The 20,050-nt window shown below is 38.8% G+C and overlaps 1 protein-coding gene across 2 annotated transcripts in view; it reads left to right on the plus strand.

The window, feature by feature from the left end:
• Nucleotides 1–20,050, plus strand: part of MYRIP (myosin VIIA and Rab interacting protein) — a 207,252-nt gene that overhangs the window by 143,514 nt on the left and 43,688 nt on the right. Inside the window, exons 3-7 of one of the 2 annotated variants that reach the window (XM_030445027.1) lie at nucleotides 12,635–12,771; nucleotides 14,370–14,453; nucleotides 15,046–15,143; nucleotides 15,476–15,556; nucleotides 17,192–17,341. In XM_030445027.1, coding sequence (XP_030300887.1) covers nucleotides 12,635–12,771; nucleotides 14,370–14,453; nucleotides 15,046–15,143; nucleotides 15,476–15,556; nucleotides 17,192–17,341 — 550 coding nt within the window. The remainder of the gene's footprint in view (nucleotides 1–12,634; nucleotides 12,772–14,369; nucleotides 14,454–15,045; nucleotides 15,144–15,475; nucleotides 15,557–17,191; nucleotides 17,342–20,050) is intronic. The other variant, XM_030445026.1, reaches the window with a different exon arrangement.

Genomic DNA, 20,050 nt, shown 5'->3' on the forward strand with positions numbered 1-20,050 from the left:
TGCGCAGTGCCCAGAAGGAAGCAGCACTGCCTGCTCCAGCAGGGGCTGGACTCCTGGGGGGAGATAACCACTATAAAAGATAAGAACTGGAATCTCATTCATTCACTACCCAACAAGGTTTTAGGAGTTTTGGCTTGTTTGGGGTTTTTTTTATTATTATTTTATTTTATTATTATTTCCCCCCCCTTTCTTGTTTTAAGTAATCTTGAAATGAGACCAACTTTCTCTTTGGTTCTATGTGGTGATGATTCTTCTCATCTTTGCTGGCATTTCACTGTTGTTTGTTCACAGCTTTCTCTTTCAAGAAGAGAAGCAGACCTTAAAGTGGAGGATTGTTGTCTTTTTGGCATTTTGAGCTACATATTAAAAGCCCTGTGTCTTTTTCTAATCAGGATGACAGAATTAATTTTCATGGTTTATCCCCTGGTATTTTTTTCTGGTGGAGCGGGGTTTCTGTCTCTTCTCTGAAATTTTTTCTGTTTCATCAACCTCACTTTTTTTGTTTTTCATCTGCTTTTCAAGAATCTGTGAATTAAAATGAAGTCTGCAGAAGAAAAATCCTTCACTTAGGTAATTTGAATAGCTAATCAAAGTGGGTTTATGTTCTCTTGTTTCATTTAGTATCCTCTGTTGTAATGGAAAACATTTCTCATGTGGGTGAAGGGTGCATTTATGTTCACTTGTATTTTGACTGAAAATACTTTTGTTTTATTAACATGAACACAAAGCTGAATGACCCAATGTTCCTTAGAGTGTTTTAATCTTGCTCTTGGCATTCTGAAGTTTATTTACGTGAGACTTCTCTAGAAATTTTCTTTCAGTTCAGTAGGCAGGTGCAAAGGATAAATTGATAGTAACAGCACAGCAGGAAAAGAATGTGTCTCCAATTGGAATTTATTAATATCTCTTTCTCTTGTTGTTTCATAAGAAAAACAACAGTGCTTATTCACTTTTGAAGTAAACCATGTGAATATTTTTTTTCTTTTTGCTTGTCTTCCTTCAGAAATCTGAAGTAAATATTCAGTGATGTAGCAAGCAGAAATAAACATGACAGTAGAAGACAGAATATCTGTGTTCAGTGTAGCTGTAATAACCTGCTTGGATTCATGTTTATTTCTCTTTTGCTTTAGCATGTTGTGAGCATGTGAATCGACTAACGATGCAGTATCAATGAATTCTTGCTATTTGCCTGAAAAATATCAAGTACCATATATCCAGAATATGGAATTTCTTTCTTTTCAAAAGTATTGGGATACTGAAAATGTAATATACTGCAGATTAAGATAGAAACTACAGAAATTTTTACATAAAGTGCAATTTCTAGGGTGAAAGGGATTCAGAAAAAAGTGAAGTATTTCCTTTCACTTAAGGGGGAAAGATTTGTTTCTGTGGTGATATTGTTTGTATATTTGTTATTCTGTGTCACCAAGTAAATAATATAGAATGTATACAAATGTATATGAATGTATCCTGCAATATATATATCTTCTCATAAAAAGCCCTTTGAAGTGAATGTTTAGAATGTTCAATTTCAGCAATATCTGAGTGCTCCAGCCTTTACCAAAGTTGCAGCATTTGGATTTAGACTTGTTTTGATTTTGTTTCAAATGTCTAATGGCCACTTATTTAACTTTCATGTGTTGACAGGTAGTATAAATGTGGTATGTAAAGATAAGCATTTTAATGAAAGGCTTAAGAAGAAACTACTTGGCAGTGTAGTGGGAGAGTGATTTCCAGGCATTGAATGAAGCACCTAGAAGGGCTGAGAAAAGATGCTGGCAAATTCTTGGGCTCTATTTGCACCACTGACATGAGAGCTACAGACTGCTTTTGTCCACTGAATGATCCACAGTGACTGCAGTAACATTTGAGGCTTGTTACACATCAGCCTAAAAAGGAAAGTGGGAGTAAAATCAAGAACCATGGGATTTTTGTGCAGGAGGGGTTGAAGTCGTACAGCCCTAAGGCTCCTAACTGACAGGTTTGATGGTTTTCTTATGTGGAAGAGTTATGGGCTCATTGATAAGAAGTTGTAACAGCTGAATGCCTTGATTTCTCACACAAAAACGACATTGCAGCCCATTGTCATCTCTACCACCAAACGAGGAGATACATTTTAAACCTCATTTCTGCAAGTGGCGTCCATATAATTGGCAGTTTAAGGAAAAAGTGGAAGGAAAATACCTTTGACTTAGTTTAACAGGATCTTTCTTTTTTAAAAGCTGTCAGTTTCTATGATGAAAGTCTCAGTGAGGATCTGATGGATATGTGTCTCAGAGTGTTGTGGAGCTCTGGCTCAGTATCACCATGACATATCTGATGCTTTCAGTGGGGTCTCATTCACAGACCCTGTTCTGTGATGTCCTATCCCAACAGTTACATTTGCCTTTCTTCAAAGAGTACTGCAAGTGCTTCAATTTACAAGTTCTGAGATGTGTATTTAAACAAAGGTTTAGACCAGTTGGCTATTTTTTCCCAGAAAAAAAAAAAAACAAACAACCAAAAAACCAAAAAAAAACCCCAAAACATGGGAATGATCAAATGGCTAGAAAACATGATCTGGGATGAAATGGGACTCTCTAGTCTTAAAGAAAAAAATAGAAAAACATAAAAGGAAAAGAGGAAACATCTTAAACTGTCTTGAATAGAAACAAGGAAGACTTGGCTTAAATGTTAAGAAAATCTCTCAATATTAGGATAGAAAAACACTGGAGAGGATTGCTGGGGGAGGTCTGCAGGTCAGCTGTATATCTGCTGGGTGTTACCTACGTATGGCTCATCATATGTGGGGCATCATGTGTGATCCCAGTTCTCTCATGGTCTAAGGCTCTGCCCAAGCAACTCGAAGCAACTTGTAGCTGTACTGCAAGGTCTCTTCAAGCTCCCCTGCAATGCAGCCTTTTGAACTCAAAAGTCAGCACTGTATAAATAAGCATCAGGCACTGATTCTCTCTTTACAAAGCAAAAATGGAGAAAGAATATTTACTAATGACTGTAAGACATGGCAAACATCCTTATAAATATGCTATTATACCAAAATCTTATTAGCTCTCACTGCAATACTGTCAGCTCTATTGGTTATGGCTTCTCACATCTTTTGGTGCTGGTAGATGCCTGAAGAGAGGTCCTGCCCCTTCTTAGGTCTTTGCTTTAACTGCTATTAGCTCCCCACAGTCATGATTTCACCCCTGGTGTTTACAGTCAGCTAAATTACAGTGGAGCACTGAGTTTGAAAACCCTCTTCTTTTTAAAAAATTGACTTTTATAACTGCTGCTGAGTCCATATTTTTACTTGAGTTGCCCCAATGTGCTTCCTGGGGGCAGCAGATCAGGTTAATAAACCACATATGCATTCGTTCATGAGCAAGTGTTTCCTGACATACAACCTCCTATTGTGCAGGGCACAATAGCTCAGTTAAATGCTAACATGTACTACTCCTGTTTGAGTTTTCCCACTAGAGGATCAAACCATAACACCAGTCTTGTCTCAGTATTTTCCTCACCTGCTGCATGACAGTTCCCCTCGGTGAAGAAAAGACCTGAAAATGGTCCTCACCAAACCTGCACTCACAGCCTTCATTCACAAACCAGCACGATGACTTTGTGCCTGAGTTAAACCAGAAGACTTTTTTAGCCTGACCCTTTTCCTATGAGAAGATTGACTCAGGATGATGTTCAAAATCCACTGAACCAGATCTGTGTTCAGCCATTTGTTCAAATCTTATCCATGGCAGAAATATTAAAGGTGAGGTGTCCTGTTGCCTCTGTCAAAGAAACCTCTTTAACTCTGGGGAAATGTAATTGAAAGACTGTCAAATTCAGAGAAGATCTAAATAGCTTCATAGGAAAAGTAATTTAATTGTGCTGATGACTGCCAGAAAGGAAGGAGGATGTGGTCATGGAGGAATGTGCACATAGTGCTGGGCAAGTGGAAATTTGTTGTTAGATAGCAGCACTGGTGGGTATAAATGGCAGAAGGGTGTAAACCTGTGGTGTGTCAGGGAGATGTGTGGGATGTCTCAGGGAGAGTTTGAGGTTGTAAATGCTCTGACTCAGTTACAGGAACCATCAGATGTACATAGCAGAATTTACAGGTGTGTTCACCTGAACTCCAGGCCTCTTGTGTCTCATGGGCCTGACTTTGGCTCAACTCATTGGTTCTGGAAGATCACATACACTGAGTGAACCCAACCCATACCAACCAAGTTACTTGTCACTGCATATGGACAGTGTTTAATCCTTACATGTAATGTTCATCAGCAAATGTACGTATTTATCTGCAGTCTGTGTGTAATCTCCAACAAATGTTGCTTTGCCAATACAAGGATTATACATTGCAACTAATCTTTCTTCTTTTATACTTCTTTTTTTTTGATAAAGCACCAGTTATTTTCTTAAGAGAAAAATATTTTCTCTTTGTTTACAAAAAGACTGTTAGAGGCAGATGTTTTACCCCTGATTTTTTACATATTGATTACTTTCCAACAATTAAATGATATGCTTAAAGATCAGCAATCTCACGGTTTATTTTAATGTAGATTAGATAATCAAACTACCACTGGGAGTGTGGCCCTCAGATGCATCTGTGAGGCATATAGCTGTGGGCTCTGTCATCAGAGAGTCTTTAGGTGACCAAAAGTTTGCCTGCATTTGCATGAAGTATAGCCAAATTTATGGAAGATGAGTCTGTCAAAGAGTGCCTTTGAGGATGGTCTGTTCTAATGCCCTAAACTGACAAGTGCAGAGTGTGTTGAAGGCAGGGTCACTCTACACTTGCACCTTTCATGTCATCTCTTCCTCTCTTCCATTACATCTGCTGACAGCCTGAGACAGGGTAAGAGGCTAGGTCAACCTTTTATTTGAACTCGTATGGGTTTTATGAGCCAGCAATCACTTCTTGTGGCCTACTGCATAGTGCAGCAAGTGATTCCTAGTGATTTGGTATGTGCTTGGTTTAAAGGATCCAGATGGTAGATGCTTCAGTACTTCCCTCAATTACAGGGATTAAGTTAACTTGCAACAAATTTTGATCTTTCGTCCTTTCAGAAAGTATATCTAGGTTTTTGGTGTAAAACCTACCGTGTCTTCTAACTTGACTGCTGATTTAAAAGAGGAGAATGAGCATATATAAGGGTTTCACATACAGCTGTCTTTTGGAAAAATTAATTTCCTTCTTTTCCCTCTGCCCTAACCTTATTTTATTATTCCTAGTATGCTGCTGCATGTTGTAATATAAAAACTTGCACAATTAATTTCTCTGTAAAGCATTGGGAGGGTGTGTATTTTTAGGAAATACCTTCTGTTGTACAGTACTGTAGGTGGAGCTCCCAGCATACTAAAGAGTGCAGTGGGATGACTGGGCCAGGTTTATTTCTACGGGCACTGGAAAGTCATGATTTCACTCTGATGGACACAGTTACTTTGTTCTACTTGCAGGAAAAACAGATCATTTTTTTTTGCTAGATGGGAGAGTTTTCACTTTGGGGTAAGATGCTTTGGTTTGAATCAGTCTCTCCTTTACTGTTGCCTGGATTTTGGTAAGGGTAGCACTCATTGTGTATCTCTGTCCTGCTGTAGCCTTTGCTGTGACACACCTGCATGGGTCAGTGTGCCCTGTTTTCATGTCCAGGCACAACTCTCCTCTGCGGATAATCAAAAAAGGAAATTTTCTGGAGCAGAACTTCTTTAGTGATGGGGGGTCTTCAGAATGGCACTGGAGGAAAATAAATAGGTTTTCAACCGAGAGCTTGGGAAGGAAGTTTCACAAAAAGCCTCTTGGGCTAAATGTCTAGGAGTTATTGTACTTGAGGTAGAAACCTTTAACAGGCAGAATATATGTGCAGAGCAATGAGGGAAATATAAAGCCCATCTCGAAAGGATGTGAGCTTAGCCAAAGGTTAATGTGTGGAAGTTCCTTTTCAGTGCTTCAGGGGGCCAAATGTTCTCAATTTATTTTTTCTTAGGTCTGATTTTTAAAGAGCATTGGCAGGATATTCATGTGTGTGGTATTTTTGTGCTGTAGTAATGATTCATCCTAAAAAGAATGAAGGTGAAGTTGCGTTCTTGAACCCGGAGGTATGTTTGATTACACTGAAACTGAAAGAAACTGAAATACTTTAATTCAACAGTTTGTATACAGCAGTACATTATGAGTACTCTACTAGCCCAAGGGAAAAAAGCTTATATTACTATTGATAAAGAAGGAATATTTCAGGATGCCGGGTTTTTGAAGCACTTTTACTCTGAAACAGAATAAATAAGAAGTGACAGGCTAAATCTTAATTGTTTCTCTGGGCATCAGGCTGAGACCACTCAGTGCCTGGGAACTGGAAAGCCTTGAGCTTTGTGTTCTGTGTGAGGCCAGTACAGGGAGAGATCCTGTGTCAGGGGGGCTGTGACAGACGCTGTGCCTGAGAAAGCATAATCTGGATTAGCTGGAGTTTCCCAGAGGGCTGCTGCGTGCTATGGTGCCAGTGCAGCCGTAGGGTGATGGATGTGCAGCTTCCCAGGAGGGGCAGAGCAGTGTTGGTTGCACAGCACTCACTCATCTGCTTGTGGGGAGAGCATCATGGTTAAAGACAGGAATATTTCACTGTAGCATGGCTCTGCCTCTGGCCCAGCTGCATTGTGAAGCAGATTGACTTCAGAGAATGCTGATCCAGCCACGTCCCATTTCTGATGTAGCTCAGCAGGAAGACTTCTTCTCGTTCCCAGTCCCTCCATCTCTTCACTCATGGTTGAGCCCTCGGACAGCTCAAGGTGCCTTGGGAGTGCTTGGAAAGAGTGTTGCTTTTCCACTGAAAATTTAATCTTCTAATATTTCTGCAGTTTGCTGTGCTTGTGTTGCATTTTGGAGTCACCCACAGAGCAGCAGTTCTGATCTGTGGGTGGGCCCCTATTTCAGACGTGGGTTTGTTTGGTTTTTAATTTTCATTACTTAATTTTAAAAAATTGTTACAAGAGTTAAATGTCAAAAAATTGTAAAGCAACTTTTTTCTTGAGTAAATCTAGCCAAATGCCAAATGGGGATCTGAAGTGACCTGAGGTATTACCTTAGGGCATTTGCACATCAGGAGTAACAATTTTAAAGCCTTTTTTTTCTTCTTCTTCTTTTTTTTTTTTTTTTTTCCCCTAGATAAAACTTACTTTCACCAACTGTTTTATTTGGTTTCTAGTGAGCTTGATTGGTTGTTACCTGGTCAGCAGTTTTCTGAGAAATCACTGCTGAATGTCTGTGTTTCAGGGCTGAGTAGTGCTGATGCCCATTCAAGAATATTAAGCAGTTGCTTAATGAAGACCTTTGTATGATGGACATTAGTGGGTCCTTTTCATTAGTTCCCATTTTACAAACTAAGAACCATGAAGCACATGTCACAACTAAGTTACAAAACCCTGAAAAATTGAGTTTGTAATGAAAGTTGTGACCTATTCATAAGTCTGCTTCTAGTAAATGCTGTGGTAATGCTGGACTTCTTGGGACGATGCGTTGGGAATAAGTTTTATAGTTAATTAATTTGAACATTTTAATTTAATTTTTAATGTGTTTGAAAAGAATAAAAACATATTTGAAGGAGCACCTTTTCCCATTAAAAGGAAGTGTAAAAGTACATTTGAAGATACCACTCTCTGATTATTATACTGTCGATTATACACACTGTCATTATATAACTAGGGGTCATAAATTCAGATTTCCAATATCTTAATGTGTTGTAGACCATCCACAGAATCACTGGGTTTGCAGGTAGACATTAGATAGTAAAATTTAGTCGAGCAGAGTTTCCATTGTTCCAGTAGAAAGATGGCAAATGTTATGGAGTGAGGGAGAGAAACTCAAGTGTTTCAGGTGGCAGCTGGGGCTCCAAGGGACGCCTCCACCTCAAGTGAATTTAAGAGGCTCTAGCAGAGTGGCATAAAACTCATGTCTAACAATTCACAATGCATATACGGAGGTGAGCTCAGAAATACAAATTGTTTGGTGTAACCATTTGTACAGTGATGTGCAGGTGAAGTTTGTGGCTCTGATTTTGGAGAGAGATTGAGGGGATAGAAGTTGATAGCCCAGTTGTTGGCACAGAGCTATGGAAGATGTGTTGAGGTAAGTGTGGAAAGCTGAAAAGGAGTCTTCAGTTTCCTGTGCAATCAACAATGAGGAAATTCCAAGTGATTACTTATTCGTGCTGGCATTTAAATAATGTATGTTCAGAATTCCAGAAGCACCACCTGACTTACTGAGCTGCAATCTAGTTTGTATAGTTGACAAATTCTTGTGAGAGAAAACTTCTCACAAATTTCATGGAAAAATGTTGTTGGGATAAAATACTTCCTTGTAGTTCAACTTGTGTTCTGAGTCATGAACATTAAGTTGGTAATATCTTCTAGAGAATTTTTTTGTGGAAGATTCATATTGCCTTTAGTCCAAATAAAACCTCACACGTTCTTAGAAGGAAAAAGTAAACAGTAACTAAATCTCTGTACTGCTTAGTGAATACTTGTCATCATGCATGAGGGGCTTTTTTCATGAGATCTTGTGGGGGGCTTCTTGTGATCATTGCTAATAATGAGAGAGATCATTTGTGTCCTCACTCCCCAGCACAGCTGGTGTACTGTCCCCCTCAGAAAAAGTCTAAAAATGGAGTATTTGAGTGCTGCTGGTTAGAAATGAACTGAAAACCACTTGTAAAGACTTTAATGGGCTTATCCGTTGCTCTTACAGTGCTGCTTGATTAAGGCAAACACATTACTGAACTAAAAAAAGGACAGGAACCTTATAATACTCATTCAAGTTTTAATGTTATTAAACTAAAAGTTTCTGATTAGCTTTCACACTTTCTAGTAAGGCAGAATTTTTAAAATAACAGTATTCCCCTCTGCCAAAACTACATCATAATGCAATTCAATCCCATGGAAATATTATTTAACATCAATAATGTCCTCAGAATTTAAGTCTCTTTAGCAATAAGGACATAGTAACCTTTGTGGCATAGAATGAGAGAAATGGCTTCTACCATTCCTGCACCTTTAAAATGCACATAACCAACATCATTTAAGTGTAAACCTTCATTTCACAGGGAGAACTTGCACACTTCCTATTAGAGGTAACAAGGAAGTATTTCATTTTAACAATTTAATGCTGGCTCTGTCATAGTCTTTCATTACTATGGGCTCATGGACTGCTTTTGCAGAACACAGATTTAAAATACAGGTCAACATGAAAGGCTTTTGAGATAAGGCAAAAATGCTCTTATTTCTCTTTTGAGTGCGTTCTTTTAGTATCTACAAGAGAACTGCTCTCTTCTTCAAATCCTTCCTCCCCAGGAGGAATCAGCAGGGACATTGTGACATATTTGAATGTTAAGAGGCTGAAAAGCTTTAGAGGCATTGTAATCTGTTATAAAACGTCTGCAGGACAGAGCCATATATTTGGAGTTGTTGGTAGCTCTCCAACACATTGGAGAGAAGCATGAGATGATTAGATTACTTCCAAAGTGTTAATCCTGCAGCAATGAGGAAATTTTTTTAAAAAATAAATCCCAACCCTTGTGCTCACAACAGATTAGCTAGTACAAAGAGGCAAGCATCACTCCTTTCATTATTGCTGTGATATATATAATCTTCTATCCTTTTGGCTCTTCCAAATTTCAAATACAGGAAAGGTTATCATTGCTAATACAAAGCCTCTCTGTAGTATTGTTACTTGCACAGCAACATCACATCTCATTAAAATGTGATTGCTTTCTGCTTTCTGCTTTTGTAGAAACAGTATTGATCAGACCCAAAAAATGGTAACATGGGGAAAAGAAGGAGAAGCAGGCTTGCAGTGGGTATCATCTCTTGTTTTCCCCAAGTCACCAGGTCAGCATTCATAACTGACTATAGTCAGTCATTGTTTGTACAATGAGAAAGGTGACTTTCTGCTTTTTGGTACCTTGTCACTCAGTCAGAATATCAAGAACTGTGTCTGTCAGGCTTCCAAGGGAATGACAAGTTTAGCATTCTGAGCTGGTGGAGCTGAGCTTGCTTGGTAAACATGCTTAAAGAGGGATCTTGAAAACCCAGTGTATTTGAGGACTCTAAGTGAGCTGAGTCCACCAGCAGTGATAGTGCTATGATACACCTTTTTGTTAAAAGTATGGAGAACACTGTTCCCTGGGCAGGAGAGCATCCTTCCTGGACACTATTTCCTGCTAAGTCACTTTCAATCCTGCTGTGGATGTTTAGTTTTATCATAATGTTTGTCACTTCCTTGTATCGGCTGAAATCCTACACTCCCAGCAGCTGTAGAAACTCAGTGGAAAAAACTGAATCAAATTGAGCAACCAGGAGACATAATGTTTATCTCTTTCTAATTCAGTCTCCATAAGAGCTGGTTTTGCAGAAACAGTATTGATCAGACCCAAAAAATAGTAACACAGGGAAAAGATGGGGAAGCAAGATTGCAGTGGAGGCATGTAGTTGAAACTGCAGGCTCAGCATATTTGCTGGTTATCAGGGATCTCCTGAGTTTCAGTGCCAAGTCTCTCACTAGATGGGATTTTATTTGCTTGTGAAACAGTGTGCGTTAAACAAAGAAGGCATATTCTCAAAAATGCCAAAATTAATGCAAATTTGGAAGTGAGATTTGCCTCCATTCACAGATTGATCACTGTGCCCTGGTCGGGTGGGTTAGCACTTGGATAGGCATCAACAGATTTCTTCCTGCTAGTATTGTAGGAATTCAGAAATCCTGTACTTCACAGACAGACCTGGGCATGCTTCCCCTTGCTTGTGTTCTCTCTTGTGTTTCATCAGATATCGCGTCACCTGTGCACCATGCTTGAGGACATTTCCCAGAAAAAGAAGGATTATTGCCCTTGTGGCATGTTGGTGATGTTTGTAGAATGGTGAATGTGGGAACTGATTGGCTTCCTGGAAAATATAGTTATGCTTGGGATATTATGTGCCAATAGACAGTAAACAGTTAATATTCTTAACTTATCTGTGAACATCTCTTCTTCAGCTAATTACTGACAAAGCATACAGAAAAAATTGCCTCTGTGCCATTATGTGCTTTTTCTTCAGTTGTCCTGGGTAGAGCAACTAATGTAACTTAACAGGGAGTTCACAGTTTGATTATGGTAGGCTTCATTGATTTTTATTTTTAATTTCCTGCTGCTGATGTTTGCAACTAAAAACTTTCCAGTGTTTACAGAGTAGTGGACTATAACATAATGTTCTACTTTATGAGAAATGCATGTTCCTTTTTAGCAGTATATTGAAGCTCAAAAAATCTGAAACCAGACTGGAGGCATGTAGTTGAAACTGCAGGCTCAGCGTATTTGCTGGTTATCAGGGATCTCCTGAGCTTCAGTGCCAAGTCTCTCACTAGATGAGATTTTATTTGCTTATGAAATGGTGTGTGTTAAAAAAAAAAAAAGTGAATTGTCACCTTCTTTGAACTTTATGAAGAAAAATCTAGAATCCCTGGAGAAAAATCTAAATGGGGCTAAGTGGGGCTTTCATTTTATTTTGATTTTCACCCATGGCCCCAGTTTTAAGAAGTAGAATTAATATCATAGAATCACAGAATGGTTTGGGTTGGAAGGCACCTTAAAGATCATCCAGTTTCAACACTCCCTTCCATGTTCAGGGACACCTTCCACTAGATCAGGTTGCACAAAGCCCCATCCAGCCTGGCCTTGAACACTTCCAGGGATGGGGCATCCTGAACTTCTCTGGAATTATCTGAATGTCTTCCAACTCTGGAAGTTCTGAGAGTCCAGCACTCCTGAGAGTAATATCATTTCTTTAGGCCCTCATATATTGACAACAGACACTAACCCTAAACTTTTGTTTTCTAAAATATCAGTGTTAAGATTATAATTTTTTTGCTAAATTATCTAACAATTCCACAGGTCTTCTAGTATGAAGACTCTCACTTCTATAATTATTACAAAGGGGAAATTAATGTGCAGCCATAGTGATATATATGAAAATTTTTCATGTCCTATAAAAATACCTTGTTTCCTGCAATAGAAGTGCAGTAAATTAATTTTGCTTTTAGGTCCTCTAAATAGGCTTTGAGTACTCATTGATTTTCCCATATAAAAGCAGTGATATATTTTTATGAAATGGGATTTTTTTGGGTGTGCATTTATGAGCTAATATTCTTACATAAATTAGTCAGACAGTGGAACAGGTTGCCCAGAGAGGTGGTGGAAGCCCCGTCCCAGGAAGTTTCTAAGGCCAGGCTGAACAGGGCTCTGAGCAACCTGATCTAGTGGGAGGTGTCCCTGCCCATGGCAGGGGGGTCGGAACTGGATCTCTTAGAGGACCCTTCCAACCCTGACAATTCTATGGTTTTGTGGTTCTAAATCTGTGTAAATAAAGGCTATTTTTAAAACCTTCCTGTGCTGTTCCAAGGCTTGTTTGTATTTCTCAAAAGGTTGTGGTGTTGGCATTATAATGTAAAAGGGGAGTAGTAGCAAAACCAAACAAAACCCTGAGTAATATGAAGCAGATATTTCCTCATGAGTTCAGAGATTAATATATTTCTGTTCCAAGACCTAAACAATCCTTTTTTTACATAAAAGGAAGGTAAACTGTTTATGTTGATTTGTTGTAGAATCATCTCAAATATATTGTTTTTCTATTTTAGACTCCTAAGGACCCAGTCCCTGGATTGGTACTATAATAATGTCAAAAGCCGTTTTAAGTGTTTTGGAAGTGCCAAAGTCCTGAAGAACTTGTACAGGAAGCATAGACTCGAAAGTGGAGTTTGTCCTGATGCCATAGGTAAGAACAGCTGTGTTGATTTCTTATTAACTTATCTATTTTAGCACACAAGCCAAGACAATTAAAATTCTGTGTTATTACAAAAAAAAAAAAAATTTATATGGCTTTTTTTTTTTTTTTTTGAGAAAGACCTCAGAGGAGAGAGAAAAGAGGTGCTGTGTCTAGAGAACTATTTTAGAATTCAGTGTTTAATCTTAATAATGCCACTGATACAGAAGAGCTGTTATCTTCAGTCTGTAGAGTAAATTGCAGATTGTATTCTTGGGCGCGTTCAAAAAAATATCGTGGTTCTCTGTAGTCAGTGAATGAGAAAGTATTTTTACTTTCAATGTTTAGTCTCAGAGCACATTTCCATAGTGTGTGGATCAAAGTTTGGTTGACATGGGATATATTCAGTATCTAAGTTGACCAAAATTTAGATTGTCCTCACTTAGAGAATCTGAAACTGGCCCCATCTTATTTTTTGTGGTGATGTTTGTAAATGGTTAAAAGATGCTGATTAAGTATTGGCATCACACTCTCAAATGCAAAGACACAATTTTCCCTTAACTGTGGTGTCACAGTATATCTCCTAATGAGAAGAGCAATTTGAGGTATGAAATGGGTTGGAAAAAGTGGTGTTTGGTGTCATACTAGTATAACGTAAGCAAATCAGTCAAAACACAACCAGCTGAATGTTTGAAAGAATGTAATTATTTTGAAATTTCTACAGAGATTTTCATTTTTTTGTAGTCTTTATTTTGTATTTTTCTGAAATTATGTAAGATGTTAAGTGGACTCTCTAGTCCTGAGTGAATATTTTAGGCATAAAAACTTCTAGGGAGGACAAACCTATGCAAAATTCTGATTTATTTTGCTTTCTCTGTATCAAACCCATTTTTTAGAGAAGATTCCTTAACAATTGATATCAACTATGTATGGAAACAAGAAAATCAATGTCAATGAGGGCAGAAGTGGGACAATAGAATTAAAAACTGTGAGAATGGATCCATTAGAACCTTAATATGTTGTGTTGCCTTTACTTAAGCCATAAGCTCAGTATCTGTCCTTGAAATGAAGTGTGAACAGTGGAATGATGAGTTGCAGTGGCATGTGCACTCTCTCTGAGACCTCTCTAAGGAAGACCTTTGAGTAAAAATGTCATTGCTAGCTTTCTTTTACTCTCCATGTGACTGTCAGGTAAACCTTTTGTACCCTTTGAAGACAAATACTAGTATACGTGCCTGGGTTCTTGGCTTACTTATGCAGCATTGGCCTTTAAAATGTAGAATCCATTTCAACCCCAAATGTCATATTAAAGACAAATTCCCTGTACTTCTACCATGTAAGTTTCATACCTAGCAGCTTCTTTCTTTCTCTCTCTCTCTTTTACTGTACAAATAGTTTTCTCCATCGAAAATGAATGAAAGGTTTTATGTATAAAAGCAGTTGAGTTTTGTACAAAAACTGCTGCTATTATGGTTTGTATAAAAGGCAGGGGGAATTTTCCAATAATCCCTCTTCGTGCCATCATATCTTGCATTGATATTCTAATCTAAAAATGCCTCTGCTCTTAATCGGGACTTTTTTTACCAAGATGTGGTACTTTCTTCTTTGAGCAGAAGGAAGTTTCTTTGAAGGAAGCTTTGAAAATGAAGGAAGCTTTTGTGGCAGTGACTCTACATTCTACCAACAGACAGAAGGTATGCTGCTAAAACCTTGTTTGATTAAAACACAGTCGTTACACTTTGAATTTCTGGACAAGTAGCGCAGAGTTCTGGTAAGTCTTGTTCACATATCCTGCAATCTTTTAGGTGGAACATTTAGTGGGATAATGAAAATCTTTTGTCTACGATGCCAGGATATCTTGCTTCGGTGTGACAGCTAATGCATACTTGTTCTATTGTGACTTTCTTAATGTTTTGAGGTTTTTTCACTTCTCTCGCATTTCCTTTCCTGTGCTCATCCATTTTTATTCATTCTCTTTGCTGTCATTTGTAGGAAGTTTACAGATTTTCTTCCTATTATTTCCTCTTATTTAGATTGGTTCTAAAATAAACAACATAGAAATACTGTGGTTTATTGTATTTAGTATTTATATTTAAGAGATGGCATAGGGATTGAGACATTTCTTGGGTCTTAAGGTGTTTATTTTACTGTGCATAAGTATGGACTGAGGAAATGAACTTTGGTATGAACAATCTATGTCCAGAGAATGAGTCTGAATTTTGGAGCTCATTATGCAAAATGTACATATATAAAGAACATGGTGGTTTTATCTTATTTTTCACCTAGGACACAGCATGATGGATACCCTTGCTGTGGCCTTACGTGTTGCAGAGGAAGCAGTGGAAGAAGCTATTTCTAAGGCAGAGACCTACAGTGACAGCCTGGTAACATTTAAAAAAAAAACAACAAAGTATTAACTAACATAGAACAACTATGTTTCTTTTAATTTGGGTGTTGGTACAAAACGAAGTAGGCAGAAAAGAAAACATAAAGAATTAGTGACTATCTCATGCCATACCTACAGACCTAGGAGTGGGTTTTATGAACTTGTATCAAAGATGCATGTTGCATTTCATAAGGTGACATGCAATGTAAATACATGTAATTTCTTCCCACAGTTCCAAAAGGGCACATTACCCATCTCCTGAATTTCAGTTCCTGTGGGAAGGTTGTTTTTATGTTATTTTAGCAACTACAGATATCTATTTTCATGCAGGACAAGCAGAACGAGGCTTGTTACTTGCAGGAACACAAGGATGACCTCATAGAAGAGCTGGCCACAACTATTGTGCAGAAGGTATGGTGTGCATTTTTTACTTAGCTTGTTTAATTGCCAAACTAATTCCTTTAGTCTGGTGGGCTTTGACTCTGCTAATAGCAAAAAGGATTATGTCAGTGCAGAAAGCACAGGGTAAATGACAAGTTGCAACTTCAGTTATCACATTAGAGGCTTCATCAGCTACATCAGACATAGAGATCAATTAATAAGTTAGTATTACCTAGAAGGGTTGGACAAGATGATTCTTGAGGTCCCTTCCAACCTGACATTCTATGATATGAATCAGTAAGTTTAATCCAGTGGCTAAACTGATGCCCTGTGCCCTGAGAGATGTCCCTCCCTTAGGTCTGTGAAATCCTTGCCTGGAAGAGGAGGCCCCTGCTCCATGGAATTTTACATCTGTACTTAACTTCCCAGAAGGCAAAAATCTTCCCACTGTAAAGAAACACAGCTCTTGGCCAGGACATCTCTAGTGAGCCCTGCATCTGCAGCACAAACAAAGAAAACATCAATCATTAAAATAGAATTCTGTTAATGATGCTGTGAGAGAGACACCCAAAACATCACAGAACCATCTGTGTGTCTGATTTATGTGTCTTTTTCCAGAATGCTCGTTCTCCCTGCAGAGCTCACAGTTGGCACATAGCACCAAAATGGAGAAGTGGGAGCAAATTGCCTTTTATATGTTGCAAGGCAAGCATGAACAGAGTGCTGCTGAGCTCCCGTGATCAGCAAAGTAACCACTCTGCTAATTTAGTCTCCCTCCATGTGAACTAGGCTAATCACCACATCTCTGTATGGGATTTGGCACTTTAAAAAGTATGGATCACACAGCAGAAGAGGAACGTGTCGTTTATAAGGCCATCAAGAAAGCCAGAAGAGCAGCAGCTCAATGGAAAATAATCCGCCTTGTTTTTTAATAGGGATGTTAGAAGATTAATTCTGCTTATAGGGTCTTTGATAGTCCAGAGCCTATCTCAGCCAAGCTTGAATTGCTACTGCTTTTGTCAAAAGCTGCCTAACAAGATCCTTTATGCCACAGAATAATATTCTGTAGGTATTTTAAATTGAAGTCAGAAAAGTGTGAAATAATGTGTAGCAGGATGCAGTCTCTAAGAGCAGAGAGACAGGTGGTCTGTGTGATCTTTCTCTCTTAAGATGCTGTAGATTTTCAAAAACAGAAATAGTGCCTAGTCACCTCAGACCTCTTCTTTTCCAATAGAAATTTCTGTCTAGATGCCATGGGAACCTTTGAAATTCTCCTTGTAACTAGTATTTAATGCGTCTTTGCAAACATTCTTATCTGAGAAAATGCTTGGCAGATGCTACTAATGTTTAAAGTGTCACTGTAGGAGCAAGCTTCCATGTTTATGTAGCTCACCTCTGATGTTCCTACAGGCATTGATAACAATTTATTGTTTCAATGCTTATGCAATTGCAAGCAGTATGACTTCAGCTGAGAAGAAACATGTGCAGGGTGTCAGAATCATCCTTGCATGAACTGGAGCAAAAGCAGAGGGAAACTCAAATGTCCTTCCAAGCACTTTGCCTTGAGACAGGGTTAATGCAGGTTTTCGCCATAGTGCCCAGACAGTATTTTCTAAGCACCTTTCTTTTCCCTCCCCTCCTACCCTCTGTCCCCTTACTGTGCAGATTATAAAGAAGCAGAAAAGCAAAACTGAGCAGGCTGAGGCTGACTTTGAATGGCCACCATCCAGGAGCAGTGGCCTGGCTTCTGTTGCTGTCTCAGATCAGAGCATGCTGACTTTTCCAGGGAGCCGCAGGGGGTCCTACACGTTATGGGTGAGTGACTTACACAATTATTGATGTTTTCTGCTGCACAAAACTGGTAGACTGAAATAATGGCTAAGTATACTTACTGCCTGGAGTGGTATGTAGAGGCCTGCAAAGAATAAGCATTAGAGCTGTGTCTGGATAAAGCGTCACTCACTTGCATGCTTTCCTAGCCCATCAGGGGCCATGGAAGTGCATCCCAGTGGTGTCTTGGTAAGTATGCTGGGGGGGACAAGTATGTGATTTGAGCAATGGCACTCCTTGATTCGAATGCTAAGGCCTCAGTGTTTATTCCTTAAAACAGTTTTTATGCTCACATAGCTTTTATTTGGATTTTTGCGGAATGTGCTATTTTTTTGTAGGATGTTAGATTTCTGTAATGTTTTTTTCTCCCTAACCATCTTAAAGAAAACAGCTACCATGGACCACAAAATGTAAACCCAACTGCTGAGCACCATTTATGTCTTACACTAAAGAGTATTTCCTCCTCCCTTCAGTTATTTCTCAGCACAATGCCTTTAGGTCTTGCTGTAAAGCTGAAGAAAATCTGACAGCTGCATTAGTAACATTTTAAGAAGAGCAGCTAGGGAAAAGACTTGAAAATAAGCTATAGGCTTGGACAGGCTGTTTCACAGTCTGAGAGGGAGGACAGTGAAAGATGAGTTCCAGTATATTTTGATACAGTGGTTTAAGCTGCTGCTCCCAAGTGTCCTGCTGCTGTGCCAATAACCACCTCTCCCCCACTCAGCAGAAGCACCAGAGCTGAATGAGTGCTGTGCCTTAGTTCCCAGCTCAGTTTGCTAGCTCACATTGCCAGTGAAAATAGATTTATGCCAGAATGTAAGACTGTGAGCTGGAACTGCTGAGATGCAGACTTGCATTCTGCTCCCCCAGGTATTTCCAAACTGAATGCATAATGCCTTTAAGCTGCTGCTGTTAACCAAGTGATCACAACTCAGGGTGAGAGTGTTTAAGTGCTTTGCTCAGTAGCTCCAAGGCAACTTGCCTGTGGAACGGGAGAGCCAGGAGAAGGGAAGTTAATTTTGTGTCTGACTCAACTGAGTTTTCTCTCTGGTGTTTAAGGACAGGACCTAGGGGAACGTGCTGTTAAATCCTCAGTTATTACATCAGAAGCATTTGGAGTGTTTAACTCAACACGTTTGGGAATTTTGTTTGGAAGCAACAAGTGTTTGAGTCCCAAAATTTTGTCCAAGGGAGACTCATTGGTTTGAAAAATAGTTGAACTGTCATGATAAGGTGAGAAAAATCACAACAAACAGCTTCAAAGTTTCTGCAGCTACCAGTCAATAGGAGAGATCCAGGTGTGTACAATGCTTCAAAAGGACTTTCTACCTCTTTGCAGGGTCATTCACCTCATTTGTCACTGCTGCAGTTGTCTTCCCGTTCAAGAAACTTGAATGAATTTGTCTGTCTTGTCTGGATTCTCTCACCCTTCCCATATATTCAGCTTCTGCCTTGAGCTTTGCTAGGGTTTTATCATTTTCTTTTGTCTTTTGAAGTGTGTATGGTTTTATTTTTGTTTTGCTGTGAATAAATGATTTTTTTCAGTGTACAAATCCTTGGGAAGGTGGTTGTGGTCATGGTTTTATTTTTGTTTTGCTGTGAATAAATGATTTTTTTCAGTGTACAAATCCTTGGGAAGGTGGTTGTGGTCATATTAGCTGCTAGGCTAGCAGAAATAAAGTCATAGAAGTTCTAACAATGGGTCTATCGGAAAGGATACTGAAAAGCAATTCGTGCAGAGCAAAAGCAGAGCACTTACAGCCTGCTTGATTCTTATCATCTGCAGTGGAATAACCCAAATTCCTTTTCCTGAGTTTGCATTCTGTTCAACTTTGCTTTCACTCTGCTACAAATGGTAAGCATGCATCTGTTAGCAGATTTGGAGGACTAAACTGCATCAGCTTCTCCTCTGTATATCATTTGAGGAAGTCTTCTTTTCAGCCAAAAGAATTACAGATTGGGTTTTTTTTCTTTCCAAAAACCCCTCTAGCTTCTGTGGAAGCCTGCAAAGATGCCCAATGGCCATATGCCCTCTCCAGGCAAACCTCCTTACTCCTTCAAGTTGGATTTTGGAACTCTTGAGACCAAACTTGTAACAACAAATCTTCATGGACTGATTTTTTTTTTTTTATTTCCTAACTGATTTTGACCGAAAACCCCCAAACTCTTGATTTTTACACACATCCTACCATTGAGTTGTGTGTGTTGGTGTAGTCTGAGCAGAGATCTGCCTTTAATGTTAAAAACCCTTTCTTCCTAGTACATGCCACAGATAACAAGGGAGCTGTTGCAACAGATTTATTAGGGCAAATGTTCCTAGTGTAACCCAGGTTTTGTAGATGGACTATGTGGTTACAACAACTCTAAAGGAAGCAAAAAAACCCAAAAAAGTGTGGTTTTTTCTTTCAATACTACCAAAATTCAGTGCTGGGTTAGTGTTACGTATGTGAATCTGTTTCCCAATAAGTATTATTGTAGTAAGTCTTCCTCTTTTTAAGACCTCCTTTGTTACATGGCAAATAAATTTGTGCTTGAATCAAACAGAATCAGAATAGATTAAATCAAAGGGAAGAAGAAAAGTGATTAACAGAAAGACAGACATAAAGAGGAAAAGGAGGTGAGGCTAGGAAATCTTAAGGCTGTTAATGGAAATTAATCTCAGAGCAAATACTTTTATTTGTCTTATCTGTAGAG

The sequence above is a fragment of the Calypte anna genome, chromosome 2 (genome assembly GCF_003957555.1).
Source record: "Calypte anna isolate BGI_N300 chromosome 2, bCalAnn1_v1.p, whole genome shotgun sequence".
Taxonomy (NCBI): Eukaryota; Metazoa; Chordata; class Aves; order Apodiformes; family Trochilidae; genus Calypte; species Calypte anna.